General features: G+C 45.1%; 1 protein-coding gene across 1 annotated transcript in view; it reads left to right on the top strand.

Annotated features, from left to right (window-relative positions):
• Positions 1–3,003: 3,003 nt before the first annotated feature.
• Positions 3,004–18,222, top strand: part of LOC134928376 (carbonic anhydrase 13-like) — a 53,456-nt gene continuing 38,237 nt past the window's right edge. The window contains exons 1-2 of the mRNA XM_063924052.1: positions 3,004–3,351; positions 17,320–17,517. Of these exons, the coding sequence (XP_063780122.1) occupies positions 3,321–3,351; positions 17,320–17,517 (229 nt within the window). The 5' untranslated portion in view covers positions 3,004–3,320. The remainder of the gene's footprint in view (positions 3,352–17,319; positions 17,518–18,222) is intronic.

Below are 18,222 nucleotides of genomic sequence, written 5' to 3'. Positions count from 1 at the left end.
TAGTAAACGAACAATGAAAAATAAATAAAATAAAATTAAATATAAAAACAAAAATAAAAATATAAAAAAATATAATGTGATAATAATATAAATAAAATAAAATTAAATATAAAAACAAAAATAAAAATATAAAAAAATATAATGTGATAATAATAATATTGAGAATAAAATTAATAGTAAAGTTGAAAAATAAAATACTTTATTTTTCAACTTTACTATTAATTTTATTCTCAATATTATTATTATCACATTATATTTTTTTATATTTTTATTTTTGTTTTTATATTTAATTTTATTTTATTTATTTTTCATTGTTCGTTTACTACTCTTCCCAAATAATCTAAATTATTTTCATAACCCGCAACAGAATCTAAATTATTTTCATAACCCGCAACAGAAACTAAAATACAGCAACTGTCTTGCCATTGATATACAAAATACCATCATATATTACTAATTCATTATTATCAGACAAAATAATTCAAAGCTGTGTTCTTTTCATCTTCAATTCATCTAGCTCCTCCCACTTTTACCCTATCCAATTAGTAGAATTAATTTATATTATATTCATCATCCATATCCAATACTAGAATATAGGAGCAAAAAGGTGGTTTCCCTGCTATACACATTTTCCAATCACAATATAATTTACATATAGCCATTTAGTATCTATAATCACTTAGAATAGAATCAATTGGGTTATGTAACAACTCTATAGACACAATTGTATCCAGCAACACAGAGAAAGGAGAAAAAAATGGACACTCCCATTATGATGTCACGAACTATGGGCATAAAAAGCCCTCAATCAAGATGGTAGACACGGACTCCCTGAGGAAGACCCAGACGGGTCGATACGCGTTGGAGAGAAAAAAGCATATCATCACACCATCACACCTACAAAAAGCTACAAGACCGAGAAGACTATCCGGACGGAACATCACTGCACAGATCGGTGATCCCGTGAAGAGAAAACGAAGCCGCGCGGCTGAAAGGGAACAGACCTACAAGCAGAGCGCCGAGAGAGAAGACCGGAGGAAGAAAGAAAAGAACGGGATCAAGCACAGGAGAATAAGGTATCTGACCCCGCAGGAGGGAAGGTTCACGACGGACAGTCCCCTTGTGGGTCCCGAAGTTAGTGCACCTTCCCCCCAGTGGCATGACCGCGTCCCCCCGTCAGTAGCAGTCGGTAGACGCCTGTGAGTGCAGGCGCCTCCGGCCGACTATAACGGGGAGAACTAGCGGGGAGTCCGGGGTTTCTTTATACCTTATCCCTGAACACCTTATCCCACTGATACCAACGTTGGGGTACCCCGCAGCATCGCAGCATCAAAATTAAGATCTTGCCTCCACTGGGATACACATTATTATTAGCACTGGGCTAAATTTGGAAATTGAACATTGCCTTGTTTTCCGGATAATCTACCTTATCTGTAGTTTACCTAATAACCAGTCACAACAAGGTGGAAAAGAGGTGGGACGCCACACTCTATTTCACACCAGACATTTGAAATTTTTCAATATATACTTTTCAAATCTTTTTATTCACGTTCTTCCCAAAGTTTTTTTCAACACTGTACAGATGCAGGAAGATTTTTCCTGACCTGTTATCATTTTGGACATATAGTTACCTGAAATAAAAGGTGTTTTTTTGTTTTTGTTTTTGTATTTTCCTTCATTTTTCATTTATATATACTTTTCTTTTTTCAAAAGAATAAATGTCAATTTAATTTTTATCCAAACAGTACTGTGTTTTTTCCCTTTATTCAAATCACCCATTTATTAATTTATATACACACAGGCGCAGTTGGGTAAAATTCCTTTACAAATTTTTTTTAAGTAGAGGACCTAGGGGTATATTTACTAAAGGTTGATTTCCATTTCAAAGTTAATATAAAAAATTGTTTATTAAACACAACATTGAAGCAGATTGATTTTCATTAGTTTGAAATTAATAAGTATCAAAGGAAATTGGCATTTGGTAAATATACCCTTTAGAATCTTAGGTGACGCATGAAGGGTATTTGTCATTAGGTCGACAATATTTAGATCGACAGTCATTAGGTCGACCACTATTGGTCAACATGCACTAGGTTGAAATGGTCATTAGGTCGACATGATTTTTTTTGTGTGTGTTTTTGGTGTCGTTTTCTTCGTAAAGTGACGGGGAACCCCAATTAGTGCACCGTGTCCCTTTGCATGGCTTGCTTAGCTCGCCATGCTTCGGGCAAGGTGCCTCGCTGCGCTGCGCTCGGAACAGGTTACCGTCCCCAGTTGTAGTCCACGTGGATCGTAAAGTATGAAAAAGTGCAAAAAATTAAGAAAAAAAAGGTGAAAAACTCATGTCGACCAATAGTGGTCGACCTAATGACTGTCGACCTAAGTCTTGTCGACCTAATGACCATAAGCCCACATGAAGAACCCTCATTGCTTTGCAGTACAGTTTTACGGTGTAGGTTTGTGGCCAGTACGTCATGAGATCTATGAAAAAGTCTAAAAACTTGCACACTTCTTTACTTTAAAATAAAATGTATTTGCATGTGCAAATTGATATTCATGAATAAATGTAAATTTTAAATCTCAAATAGAAGTTGGAGCTATTTATTGAACACAGGGGGCTATTTAGATGTGCTGTTTTCCCAGTAGGTTGCGATCGCATAGTGATTGACAGGCGGCGGGCAGTCGGAGCAGCATTGCAGTGGTGCAGGAAATGCATGCGTGTCATGGCCGTTATCGGGGCGGCCGAATGACGTCGCCTGCGTTTCCTGTGATTAAAACACGGCAGTGGTGCATCTGTATACGCAGCCTGTCTGCATATACAGGTGTCTTCCTCTATTTCGATGTTTGTACGATGCAAACGCAATTGAATTGCGATCACATCACTGGGCGGCGCTACACATGCTGGTCAGCCTTGCCCTGTGCATGCAATTTTATCTGTTGCAGTTATTGCTATTTTAGCAAAAGCTGCTACGGACTCTGAATAACCCCTGTAATGCTGTCATTTCCTTATTGTTGATTTTTGTACTGACGATGATTGGTTTACAATACATATTTCCTCACGATGTCTCAGCACTGACATACTATAAAAGGGTAGGACCTACCCCAGATAGAAGCATAGACAATCAGTAAGAGCTTAGCAAAGTCACTCCCACTAACCAGCGTGCTGTGAAGAGGTCCAGACTGCAAAAGGAACAAGTGTCACAGACATCCCTGGTAGGAATTTAACTAAACAAATAGGATCAAGTGATTGAAAACTCGGCCAGATTTTCCTCTTGCCCTCAACACAAACTTGAAGTTCCTGACAAGGCGCCTGCAGAAGCATGGACAAATGGGGATATGCGGAGCACAATGGTAAGCTCTTCATAAAGTACAGTTTATATAGTATTATTATGAAATGACTACATGTGATATTCAGTAACAGCAATGCAAGTGTACAAACATTCATTCATGAGTCATCAAAAGTGATCTCACTGTAAAGTTGGGTAATACTACACACTGGAATCATGTGTGTCCCAGACATAAGCAAACGCGAAGGGGGGGTTCCAGTTGCCTGGAAACCCCCCTCCTCTTGGCAAGTGACTCAAATGATGGCAATTGTATATAATATGATTACTAGATCTGCCGCTGCATCATGCAGTGTAAGGGACAGAGCGAGTTGCTGCACATACCCAGTGGTAGCAGCTTCTTCTACGAAGTTTGCTGTGTGTGTGGGAGATTGTGGACTGCGTTTGGAAACCCCCCTCTAGAAATCCTGCCTTTGCCACTGCCAGACACTGTGCAATGCGATATAATGATACATTGCGACACCGTATGCACGATCTGGTGTACAAAGGCGCGATGTGTTGTTACAGTACGCATATAACTGTATGTCATCATTCCCTGCTTCATCCTATCTGACGTACAGCACATCAGACAGAAAGATGCGATGAACAACCGTCGTGAATGTGCAACTGCGGGCGCACACTATGCGATGCATGCGATATATCGCTCTGATCCGCGTTGGAACGATATATCATTTGATATATTGCTTAGTGTGTGTCCAGCTTTAGCAACCAGTTAGCTATTATTTTATCAATGCAGTACAAGTTCGACCAATAAAAAATAATGTCATCTTACAATGGATACAACACTTTGGGGTTTTCTGTGTCATGCATTGATAAAAGCATGTTTAGGTGTATTCACATCATAGCTTGAATTCCAGATAACAGTGAATTACAGCATCTGTTTTAATGGAAGAGGCAAAAACTAGACTTGTTGTAAAAAGAGGTATTATGTAGGGTTGCACTGAACAGCACATCACCAAAGAACCACTGTAGAGTGAAACTTGTATTTTATTGCCCTTAACCCTTTATGTTTTAGAGCCCATGTGGAACACAGGAGAACAATAACTAGTTACCCTACAATAACTACTGCTGTTGTGGTTCGTAGTGCAATTGGCAGTTCTGCAGAAAGCGTTGTTCCGGCATCAACGGTTGATATAATGTGCGTTACTGTGTGAACACATGTGGTTGTGACACAATAACAGCTAATTAATTTGTAACTTATTCATTCCTTTGATCCTTGAACTATACATATGCCACTATCACAAGACGTCACAAGACTTTCTGCTTCAGATAGATAAGTGCATCGATCGAAAGTGCAGCTTGTATACACTAAAGGGAGCTTCAAGATTGTGTAATCAACTTGCCATATTTACTTTCTCAACTCAACCGATAAAAGTTATGAAGAAAGATGGCTTTATGGAGTTTTGATGAGAAAAGTTTATAAACTTATGGTATCTTAACTCCATATTAGTTAAACGTGTAGTGAGTTTATTGCTGACTGGTAAAACATTTGTCACACTATACAGGTATAAGATGCTCAGCACTAAGGCACTATGGGATGTATTTCTAAAAAAATAACAAATTATCAAATACTAAGGATCCCCTGTATCAGGGTTATATTAAGAGAGGAGGGGGCCCGGATGGAAACTGCACACAGGCCCCCTCCTCTCTAGCCAGCAGTGTAGTCTGTGTAATGCTAGTAAACTCTACTTGTCTGCTGCGCATGTGCAGGTCTCTTGGAAAATAGCACAGGGGCCATTTTCCAAGCGATTTCCCAACTGCGCATGAGCAAAATGCAGTAAAATGGCCACAGCGCCATTTCTGCAATGGTTTCGTAGCACTGCCGCTGTGGATTGGGGACTCCAGAGAGGTAAGTATTGAAGATATGGGTGCAGAGCTGGGGGGTCTTCATGCACCACACAAATTGCACCCTATATACAGGGCCGGTTCTAGACCTTGTGGCGCCCAGGGCAAAAGTTTCCTGTGGCACCCCCCCAGGTAAAATACAGTTGGTGCACGCTGAGGGCGTGTGCCCCCAAAATAGGGGTGTGGCTTCTTAATAGGGAAGGGGCATGGCTTCTTCATAGGGAAGGGGCGTGCCCACAGTTATCCCCCTGCACTTGTGCCCTGCTGTAGCTGTGCCCCCAGTAGTTGTGCCTCCAGTAGCTGTACCCCCAACAGCTGTGCCCCCAGTTAATTTTCCCCCAGTAGCTGTTCCCCCTGTAGTAGTGCCCCCTTTAGTAGTGCCCCCTGTAGTTGTGCCCCCAGTAGCAGTGCCCCCTATAGTAGTGCCCCCAGTAGCTGTGCCGCTTGTAGCTGTGCCCCCAGTTGATTTGCACCCTGTAGCAGTGCCCCTAGTATGTGCCCCCTGTAGTTGTGCCCCCCTGTAGATTTGCCCCCAGTAGTTGTGCCCCCTGTACTTGTGCTCCCCTGTAGCTGTGCCCCCTGTGGCTGTGCCCCCAGTAGTTGTGCCCCCAGCAGCTGTGCCCCCTGTAGCAGTGACCCCTGTAGCTTTACCCCCTGTAGTTGTGCCCCTTGTAGCTGTGCCCCTTGTAGCTGTGCCCCCTGTAGCAGTGCCTCCTGTAGTAATGCCCCTTGTAGCAGTGCCCACTGTAGATATGCCCCCAGTAGCTGTGCCCCTGTGGTAGTGCCCCCAGTATGTGCCCCCTGTAGTAGCTCCGCTTTGAAACCCTAAAAAAAACCCCGCAATACTTACCAGCCTCGCTCTTGCTTCCGGACCGCTGCTGCCGCTGCTGTCTCCGGTGCGCCGGCTCCCCTCCGTGGGAGAGACGTCATGACGTCTCTCCCATAGCAGCACCGCACTGACACTAGGGGTCAATTTTGACCTCTAGCTTCAGTCAGCGACGCCGGCTGCAGCGGGCGCACACGGCGCTCGCTGCATCCGGGGGCCGGGGAGTGGGGAGCAAGGAGGGAGGGAGGGTGGATTAGTAGCGGCTCTTGCCACGGCGGCGCCCTCAGGGTATCGGCGCCCCGGGCAAAAAGCCTGCTTGCCCGTGGCAAGAGCCGCTACTGCCTATATAGATACACCACTGCCCTGAATGTATGTACAGTCAACAGAAATCTTGGGCCCAGTAAACTCCCCCTTGACTTGGCGAGTGTCTTTAAATAAATATTATGGATAGATAGATAGATAGATAGATAGATAGATAGATATGGATATAGATAGAAATTACACACACATTAAATTAAATCCAGTATACAATATTACATAATTGGTGTGGCACAGCTCTGTGGGACACTTACTGAGAATTACATCCACTATACAGGAATATGGAAGTGTTGGCTATGTTATGTGTAAGAGTAATGCTGGGTAAACACTACGCAATATTTTAAACGATATTGCTCATTTTCAACCTTTTGAGCAATATTATTTGTAACACTATGTCATGAACGATGCGGGCTCCCGCGGGTCGTCAACAACATTCCCTGTCGTCCATACATGTAGGTCAATCTGGGGATATTGTTGACGATACCATGCTGCCGAATGCAACATGGCCTCCGCTCCCCCCCCCCCTCCACCGTTGTTCGCGGCATTGGCAAGTGTGTATGCACTTGCAGATGCCGCCAGCCCACCGGGATCCACTGCACACAATATCGCTGTTTACACACTATTGTCTACTGTGTACCCAGCTTAATTATTGCAGTTGGTCTGTGGGTTACAGCTCCCAGCTCATCTTCTGCAAAGAAAATGTAACAAATGTAATTTGAGTGACAAAACTGCAAAGATTAACTCTTTCTGAGACTGCTGCACAGGGATCACACAAACTATTCATAGGGCTGAATTCAATTAGGGGAGAAGTTCTCATCCTGTGAGTAAGTGCAAGTATATACTGCACTAGGGAGGCCAATCTGGGGCCGTTTTTCAATCCCGGGATTCGGGATTGAAAAACGCTCAATCCCGGGATTCCCGTGATCCTGGGATTGCAGTAGGGATCAGTGGAGAAGGGTGTCGGGAGCAGTGCTGAAGGGAGGGTGTAGGTAGCGGCGCGGGAGTGTTGGTGTAAGTAGCGGTGTGGGAGGGAGGGTGTAGGTAGTGGTGCTGGAGGGAGAGTGTAGGTAGCGGTGCGGGAGGGAGGGTGTAGGTAGCGGTGCGGGAGGGAGAGTGTATGTAGCGGTGCGGGAGGGAGGGTGTAGGTAGCGGTGCGGGAGGGAGGGTGTAGGTAGCGGTGCGGGAGGGAGGGTTGGTGTAGGTAGCGGCGCGGAAGGGAGGCTGTTGGAGAGCACTGCACGGAGGGAGGGTGGGTGTAAGTAATACTACTTACTATTAGGTGGGCGGCAGCCATGGACACACTGAACGCGGCAGCATTTCAAATGAAGCGCCGGCCGCCAGCCAACCAGAGCTGGCGGACCGGCAGCCAATCAGGGAAGCGTCCGCAGCAGTCGCTCCTGATTGGCTGCCGCTGTTGCGGCAGCTTCCCTGATTGGCTGCCGGTCCGCCAGCTCTGATTGGCTGGCGGCCGGCGCTACATTTGAAGTGCCACCGTGTTCAGCGTGTTTTCCATGGCTGACACCCGCCTAATAGTAAGTAGTATTACTTACACCCACCTTCCCGCACATGCGCAATGTAATCCCGTGAATCCCTCCCTCCCAGTAGATGTGCCCCCAGTAGATGTGCCCCCAGTAGTTGTGCCCCCAGTAGATTTGCCCCCAGTAGATGTGCACCCTGTATATTTGCCCCCAGTAGATAGTAATGCCGCTTACACACAAAAAAAACAAACAACAACACACAATACTCACCAACCCCACTCCTGCTTTCCGACCACTGCTGCCGCTGCTGCTCCATTTCTGGCCGCCCGCTCCTCGGATCTATGGGAGATACGTCATGACATCTCTGCCATAGCACCACACAGACACAGGTCAATTAGGACCTCTAGCGTCTGATTGGTGCCGGCTGCAGCGGGTGCCCACACAGCCCACAGCGTCTGCTGCAGCCGAGGGTGCAGGTGGGCCGGGCACCTGTGGGGTGACTGGCACCCGCCCGGCTTGCCAGCGCCTAACACCACTCCTGGGTCGGGCTTAGGGTCAGATCCAGCAACAGAAATTCGGGGCCCGGCACACTGATATATCTGGGGCCTCCGCAACCATTCTGCCGCTGGGGATGCCGACGTCGGTATTCTGACCATCAGCAGCCCGTGCGGCGGGATGCCATACTGATCCCCATTCAAATATATATATATATATATATATATACCTACACACACACACACACACACACACACACACACACACACACACACACACACACACACACACTGTATAAAAAGGTGCTCATCTCCCTCTTGTCTGTAGGGAGTGGCATTGGACAGTGGTGGGGCTACGGGGGGGTTTCTGTGTGGAGTCTTTGACTCAGACTGTCAGTGAGCCCGGCAGGTGGTTTTCCTGCCGGGCTAACCGGCTCTCCGGTGGCGGTGGCAGAAACAGACAGAAAAGCGACAGCGAAGCAACATGCGTAATGATGGCAATACAGCATGGGCCACAGGAACTGGACAAAGTGATGGGGTAAAAGGAGGGGGGAGGGTTTAGGGGGCCTGTTAATTGTTTTCCTACCTAAATTGAGCAACTGCAGTATACACTTTAAAAGCAATATTGGCGCTGCAGCCCCGTTTTTTTATGTCTCTGATCCTTGAGACCCCCTGCACCTCGGGCCTACACAATTTATTATTATTTATTAACAGTTTCTTATATAGCGCAGCAAATTCCGTTGCGCTTTACAATTTGAAATAACAATAACAAACTGGGTGATAACAGTCATAGAGGTAGGAAGGCCCTGCTCGCAAGCTTACAACCTTACAATTGTCCCCTTGTACCCCCTGTTGAAGGGCCCGTGTACAGTATATGGGACTGTAGCGGATATTGTAGATAATTGCTGTGATTTTCCGTTTTTGTTTGAAATGCAGAAACATAGCTTTCTATTTGCTGGAGAGATGGGATCCAGGGGCCTGGAGGAGGTGCATCAGGGCTATGGGGAGCAGCTGTGGGGGCGCCCCTCGGGAGTCATACTCAGGGGCGTTTCTACAGAGGAGGGGGCCCGTGTGCACCTCCGAGTGGGCCCCCTCCTCTGAACGGCGCTGTAGACTCCGGCAATGTGCCAGAGTCTACTGCGCATGCGCAGGTCTCCGGAAACATGGCGCCTGCCATGATCCGGAGACCAATTTGGCTACCGCGCATACCGCTGGACTCCGGTAAGGTAAGTATTTAAATGGGTGCAATGTGTGTGATGTGGGCCCTTCGTGGGCCCCTCCTGGACCCAGGGGCCTGTGTGCACCGCACACATTGCAACCATTATAGAAACGCCAATGGTCATACTGTAGTTACATCCTCCTCCTATGTGCCTTCACGTGATTTGATGTTACATGTGTCAGTTGTTACACGTTGTGCAGCCTGATAACAGCGGCTGCACCTGACTAGACCTGCAGCAACAGCCAGCACAGTGTAAAAGGAGGAGGCCACATACAGAGACATTCTTCATCTTTGTGCTACATGAATTCAGTGGCGCTCTCCAGGGTCCCAGTGATGTTGGACTGCCCATAGAGACTGCAGGGGCTGCAGTGCCAACTCCTACACTGTGACAGAAGCCTAGTGCTGCACATAATGTTACAGTGCAGCATTCGACTCTAGTCACTGACAAAGAGCTGGCATTTTGATGTCACCACTCGGTGGATGACATGCGGGTGTGGCCCGCACCAGTGGCAAACGCAGGATTTGCATGGTGGGGTTTCCAGAACTGGGTGGAGCCAATCACGGGGGTGGGGACTGAGGTGACCCAGTATATGCTGGGTCCGTAAAACTAGTGTGTGTGTGTGTGTGTGTGTGTATGTATATATATATATATATATATATATATACTGTACATATATCTACACATATATATATACATGTATATATATATATATACATACACACACACACACATACATATACACATATACATAGCATATTAAACATGCATACATATATATATATATATGTACAGTACACATATATATACACATGTATATATATATATATATATCATGTGTGTGTGTTTATATGTATGTATATACATATGTATATATGTATGCACATGGATATATATGTACTATAATTAAAATAAAGTAAACTTTTATTGCACTTACAAGTGCCACCAGGAAGACAGCAGGCTGCAGAGGACGCTAGGCAGCCATTAATAATACTCATGCAGCTATAAAAAAAATATATATATATATATTTTTTTTTAGTGGAGGGGGGTTTCTGGGTGCTCAGAAACCCCCCCTGGGTGCGCCACTGCACACCCCTGTAGTGACAACACTGCTTTTATAGCAAAAGCTGCAAAAAAAATGCAAATTCAGTCAAAAATACTGTGTATTTTTCATGGGCTATTTGGCGTGATTTGTGGATATGTTAGTGAGGACTCATCTGTAGAGATGGACACCCATGCATTTGTGTGTTGCAATTCGGCACACTGTGCATGTGCAATGCTCTTACTGGTTTTCAGAACTGGTCTCTTGTGCAGTGAGATGCTCCATGTGTAAGTGCAGTCAGAGCAGTAAAGATATGGAGAAGAAAGTTTCCCCTACAGTAACCCTGCTTAGCTGCCTGCATATTTAGGTCTAGAGCAGACATACTGTATTTAATGCACCTGTGGATATATGCCTGGCTGAACGTTTACAAACATACTGTATGTGCAACTGTAAATGGGTATGGGTCGTTGGGTCGACTCAACTTAGGTCGACAGTCATTAGGTTGACTACTGAAGGTCGACATGTACTAGGTCGACAGGTGAAAAGGTCGACATGAGTCTTTGGACTTTTTTGGTGTCGTTTTCTTCGTAAAGTGACGGAGAACCCTAATTAGTGCACCGTATCCCCTCGCATAGCTCGCCATGCTTCGGGCAAGGTTACCGTTCCAATCGTAGTCCACGTGGATCGTCAGATATGGAAAAATCCAAAAATTGCATTTTTAAAAAAAAAAACTAATGTGGACCTATTGACCTGTTGACCTAGTACTTATCGACCTAATGACAATGTCGACCTATTGCATGTCGACCATCAGACTGTCTCGACCTAACGACAGTATCCCCTGTAAATTGCCCCCCCCAGATTTCAGTACCGTATATCTCCGGAGCCAATTAGGAAGATCCCTCACCCTAGAAACAACAGGCTGTTGCTGATAGTTTGGGAGTCAAATGATGGCGGACACGGGTGCACTGGTAGCGCTGCTGGGATCATATGGTGAAAGGTTAGAGGTCCATGTTCTCTACAGCTGGCAATCAATGGTGTTGCTGCTGAGGTATCTGTATGACCGCACAGTATATGCTATAACACTTTCCAGTCAAACTAAAAAATCAATAAAATAAACCTGTCTGACTCCATTCTAATCTCCAGAGCACACTTTTAAAATGGAATTTATGGAATGATAAGAGTTAAGACTGCATGTGACTAACAGCATTTCTCACACTGTGACATAACAATGGAGATGTTTTACATGTACTGAATAGAGATGTTTTACATGTACTGAACGTAGGGTCATAATAGCACATTCATATGTACAGTACGTATTAAGGGCCTAATTCAAGAAAAGATCACTATTGAGGCTGAAATAGCCATTTTCTCAAAACAAGGAAAAAAGTTGAAAGCGCTGTCCACAATAAAAGAGTTTTTTATTTGATTAAAAATTATAAAATCACTATTCACATATATCCTTATCAATACTGATCTAAAGGTTTAGACATTGAAACATATTACAAACCATAGCTGTTTTCCAGTGGTACCTATTAGTGAAACAGTTTAAACACAGTGGGTAACTTGCATTAAATTGACACACTCTGCATCTAATTAAACAATTGTGTTAGATGTCATATACTAATCCCCTCAGTGTTTATTCCTTTTTGATGGTTCACTCCTTTGGGCAGCCTCCTATAAACGTGATTGGAAGGGTTAAATGCTGACAGTCCCAGACATATCCGGAGAGATATGTTCACCACAAATCTGAATTATATATATCCTCCCGCTGGGACAATAATACATCCAAAGCCACAGATTGAGAGCACGCAATGTCAAATTTAAGGAGATAAAGTAGCTACTTTTCTTGGTACAATCCCTTAATTGGCAGCTATTGATACTGAATAAATTGCCGTTCTGACGGGCGTCCCCGTCTGGTGATAAAGTTACTTATATACAGTAGGACTCCTATTCAATAAGCATGCTCCACAGTTCATTCGTGAGTTCTTATTCAATAAATGGAGGCCGCATGCACGGCTGATCTCACCCCTGTTCTTATCGGCTACTGCTCCCGCCGGGCGTCCGTGGGTGTCTTAGGCAGCATCCGGCTGCTTCTCCTGCGCCGAGACTCTCGCGGACCGCCTCTCCCAAAACAGTACCACAGAAAACTTGCGGTGGTGTGGTCTGTCGGGCTGGTTCGCTCCGGCGGTATATGTCAGCGGCTGCGCGCTGCCTGCACAGCTCCCGAGATTTTGCCAGGTGTCTTGCCGACAGGGGGGAGATCAAGACTGTTTTCACAATAAGGTCCACATACACAAGGGACACTCTTGACGCGTTTCTCAGCCGTATGTCTATGGCTGTTTCCTCAGAGGAAACAGCCATAGACATACGGCTGAGAAACGCGTCAAGAGTGTCCCTTGTGTATGTGGACCTTATTGTGAAAACAGTCTTGATCTCCCCCCTGTCGGCAAGACACCTGGCAAAATCTCGGGAGCTGTGCAGGCAGCGCGCAGCCGCTGACATATACCGCCGGAGCGAACCAGCCCGACAGACCACAACACCGCAAGTTTTCTGTGGTACTGTTTTGGGAGAGGCGGTCCGCGAGAGTCTCGGTGCAGGAGAAGCAGCCGGATGCTGCCTAAGACACCCACGGACGCCCGGCGGGAGCAGTAGCCGATAAGAACAGGGGTGAGATCAGCCGTGCATGCGGCCTCCATTTATTGAATAAGAACTCACGAATGAACTGTGGAGCATGCTTATTGAATAGGAGTCCTACTGTATATAAATAACTTTATCACCAGACGGGGACGCCCGTCAGAACGGCAATTTATTCAGTATCAATAGCTGCCAATTAAGGGATTGTACCAAGAAAAGTATCTACTTTATCTCCTTAAATTTGACATTGCGTGCTCTCAATCTGTGGCTTTGGATGTATTATTGTCCCAGCGGTAGGATATATATAATTCAGATTTGTGGTGAACATATCTCTCCGGATATGTCTGGGACTGTCAGCATTTAACCCTTCCAATCACGTTTATAGGAGGCTGCCCAAAGGAGTGAACCATCAAAAAGGAATAAACACTGAGGGGATTAGTATATGACATCTAACACAATTGTTTAATTAGATGCAGAGTGTGTCAATTTAATGCAAGTTACCCACTGTGTTTAAACTGTTTCACTAATAGGTACCACTGGAAAACAGCTATGGTTTGTAATATGTTTCAATGTCTAAACCTTTAGATCAGTATTGATAAGGATATATGTGAATAGTGATTTTATAATTTTTAATCAAATAAAAAACTCTTTTATTGTGGACAGCGCTTTCAACTTTTTTCCTTGATTTATATTTAAATTATTGGGACTCAACAAACCCACTATTGAAAGCAGCAGTGCACAATTGAGAGGAGGTGTATTTTTAAGGAGCTGCACAGCTGACACACACAAGAGCTTAGCGCTTTCTAAGTTTGAGGTTGATTTTCTCAAAACAGCTACTGCTAAAAATTGCATGTGAAGAGCTGCCCAGGAAGGAATAAGACGCCCACCGATGCATACACAGAAATCGAGCACCATTGTCAGTTGCGGTTGACCCATGCCTACACAGAATAATGCAATCGCAGTGGCACCGGGTGCCTTGTTTTTCATCACAGCGATCGCAGCTGACGTCAGATGCAGGCCTTGAAAACGGGCATGACACGATTGCGTTTCACAACCACTCCCCACAAACGCCATGATGCTTCCCACAAACAGTCAGTTCCTATCAATAAGTTCGCATTGCATTTCATTGGGTCTGCGATTGTAGAGTGTTCGCACTTTGGTCTTTGCGCATGCAGAATGGTTTGCAGCATATCCTTCCAATAGTCTCTCAATGCATGCATTCTCAGCAGGGGGAGGCTACCCCATATTTTGTGATCAAGCAGAAAGTGCGGTGCGACCGCAATTTCTGCTTGGGAAGGGGGGTGGGGTTGGTCAGCCCTGCGATGGGCGGCCCCCACCATGCGATCACAAAGATTGAAAATTCTGCTACTCAGCAGAATTTGCAATCCTTACTGAATCAGGTCCTAAGCGTATAGTCACTACATTTATGGATATGAGTTGAGGATATTAACATCAGAATAATAGGCACATTTGGTGGATCTGCTTCTAAACATATTTGTCAGTAAGACCAAAGTGAAACTCTAAAGCTGGTTACACACGGCGCAATCACATTGGGGGGAATTCGGCTGCATGGCATCGCTAACGACAGCCCCAGTTCTTCTTGCATGTTCAAAAGATCAGGGTCTGTCGCTAGCGACCTGCGGGTGTGCGCATCGCCATCGGTCATACAAACGAACCAATGTGCACGATGTGTCGTTCCGTTTGATTGGGAACGCCCACATCGTGGTTGTAATCGACCTGTGTGTATGCAGCTTTAGACATTTGTGTTGATAAAAGACACATTTCATCTTCAATAGAAAGGAGCCTGTACTCGGATGTTTATTTAAAGGGGCAATCACTTAAATGGCAAAACCATGCTGCGTAAGTGATTACTCCTTTAAAAAAAACATAATTACATCCCACCCCAAATCATACTTGCTTACATTGAATTTCTCCCGGAGAGGAGACGCTGCAGGAAACTTCAGGGTGCAGAGCTGGGTTGCGACATCAGCAAGCCCGCCCCCGCACCCGGAAAACACAGCGGTTCGCGGGTCTGCGGAAGGGTGCGGGGCTAAAATGACGCGATTCGCATCATTTTAACCCCTTCCCCACTCCACGGACCCGCGAACATGGGAGAGTATCTCTCCATCCTGCCCGCATCACTAGGATGTGAGCAGGATGTGGGAGACCTGACTACTCTTCCGGAGGTGCGGGGAGGCTACCCCAAAAAACAGGAGCCTCCCGCAGCTTCTGGGAGAGTAGGCAAGTATGCCCCAAATCTTGTTCCTGAAATACAATTTTTCTAAGATAAAGGACACAAGGAAATAATCTCCTTTCCATACATAGGAACCCTTCAGTTTAGAAAATGATTAGGCACCTACTGTACATGTACAGTATTCATCATAGGGAGAAAAGCAATATGTAAAGCTGCTGCAAACGTGTTTTCAGAGGAGATAGAACTACTCCCTACTTACCAATCCCATCCTGTGGGGAAGCCTACTTTAAAAGCATCACATTTTGAAAGTGAAATTAAATTATTATTATTTTTTTATATTTTTACAATTTTATTGTGTTTTTTTTTTGTTCTACTGACCCTGACAAAATGTTAATGGAAAATTGCTGGAACAGAAACTTGGGGGAGATGTACTACAACTTGGAGAGTGATAAAGTGGAGAGAGATAAAGTAACAACCCATCAGCTACTAACAGCCATGTCTCAGGCTGTGTTTGAAAAGTGACAGTTACGAGCTGATTGGTTGGTAGTTTATCTCTCTTCACTTTATCACTCTCCAAGGCTTAGTATGTCCGCCACATTAATGATACATAGATACCTTAGAGCTGTTGGCACAACTTACCACTGCTTTGCAATGCATCTGATTGAGGGGGAGATGTATCAAAGCTTGGAGAGAGATAAGTGCCAACCAATCAGCTCCTATCTGTCATTTTTAAAATACATCATGTAAACTGGCTGTTATTTCTCTCCACTTTATCTCCCCCACACCCCCATCCAATGACTCCTGTGGTCTGTTAGATGTTCAGGCCAGAGGTGTTACTAGGTGCCGTGGTGCACGGAGCAAGGGTATGTTTTGGCGCCCCCTCCCCTGTACTGAATTGGGGGCCTGGCCAACATGTGGGTGCATGTTACATTTGAAAAGAAAAAATATTTAAAAATCCTAAATTGACCTTGTGGAGGTAAGGATGGAAGTTTCCTTTGGGTTCACCTATCTTTAATGTAGGGACAGTATGCAACAAAGTCGCGCACCAAAATATGGGGGCGTGGCTTCATGGGGAAGGGGCTTGGCCACATAATAGTACCTATTACACCACACAGTATAGTCCGTTATTTACATTACACCACTTAGTAGTGTCCGTTACATTACACTGCACAGTAATACCCCTTATACACTTTACGACACACAGTAGAGTCCCTTATACATGTTACACTACTGTAGAGCCACTTATACACGTAACACCACAGTAGAGCCACTTATACACGTTACACCACAGTAGAGATGCAAATACACATTATGCCAAGAGAGAGAAGTGCAGCAGCAGCAGCTGGGGCAGAGAGAGGTGCTGCAGCATCAATGTAGAGAGAGGTGCTGTAGCAGGTGGGTAGTGTGGGGTACTGCAGCAGCCGAGGCAGAGAGAGGTGCTGCAGTATTTGGGGCAGAAAGAAGTGCCGCAGCAGGTGGGATAGAAATAACCCTGCTACACAGCTACAAGCAGACAGTGAGACATATAATGAGAGCGGCAGAACTCTGCATGTGCTGGCTGTCAGTGTCTCCTGCTATCGCCTCTGGTCTGCATTGTACCCTACCTAGTCTCTGAGCCAGAATCAGTGTCCGCCCCTCTGCTTCTCCTCCTCCTGCTCTGTGGCTGCCTGTACAACGGCCCATGGTATAGCAGACGGAGAGAGGGGGTTGGTCAGACGGTAGCGCACCCTTTATCTTTTCCAGCGCCCGGAGCTCGTGCTCCACCGGAGCCACCCTCACTACACCCCTGGTTTAGGTTTCTTTCCAAACAACACTATCAGATGAATGGAGTTTTCCTTAATATAAAAATGACTGTAGCAGTTATAAATAAGTATTTCTAACAGTAGCGCAATACGCAAATGAACCGTCCTTTCTTCTTTAAATGCAGGTCCTGCAGTGTGGCATGAATTATTTCCCCTTGCCAATGGAGAGCGTCAGTCACCTATCAATATCATAACTAAAGATGCTATATACGACCCCAGCTTGAAACCTCTCCACGTCGACTATGATGCATCCTCGGCGAAAGTTATTATCAACAGTGGTCATTCATTCAGTGTGGAATTTGACGACGCAGAAGACAAATCAGGTTGGATTTTATTTTAGCACACACTGCATTCTAGTATAGCATTTCTGCAGAGAAGACTGTACGTTTACCCATAATATGGTCACATATTACCCTATACAGGTCATTGTATTCATATAGAAAACAGGTAAGTGTGTATGCAATCTGAGATCTGTAACGTGGCATGATGTTTTTGGTTACTTTTTAAATGATAAAAGTACAGATGTTGTCGACATTTTCTATATATTATTTATATACGGTTACCCTTGCTTCTGTCTGTATGGGAAATATGCAGGATTCTGTGAGAAAATTCAATTACCTGCTGTAAATTATGACACGTGAAAAAGGGTGGTAGCCTCGAGCTTTAACTCCTGGGAAGGGGTATTCAATTCCAGCCCCTTTTTCATATGAGCCCTTTGTTAATGCTGTACATTAACATAAGAACGGACATTAACATGTTAACGGCCAGAAACACACAGAATCCGTGAAATGTTCAGATTAATTAAAAAAAACAGATAAGTGCTGCCAGAGGGCTTACTTCAGGGCTAACTGAATAGCCCTGAGGGATCAATTAGCCCATGGTAAATTACTGCGCCACCGTTCTGAGTTATCCCTGGATTGTTGCTGATCACATTGCAGGTGAGTGCAGGTGTCAGCGTTTGGAGATGACATCATCTCCTTGTGCTGGAATGTGGCTCTCCTCGTGCTGGGAATAGGCATCTTTTTACC

Source organism: Pseudophryne corroboree, chromosome 5 (assembly GCF_028390025.1).
Source record: "Pseudophryne corroboree isolate aPseCor3 chromosome 5, aPseCor3.hap2, whole genome shotgun sequence".
Lineage (NCBI taxonomy): Eukaryota > Metazoa > Chordata > Amphibia > Anura > Myobatrachidae > Pseudophryne > Pseudophryne corroboree.
Note: the sequence above shows the minus strand (reverse complement) of the source record. Positions and strands in the feature narration are given on the sequence as shown.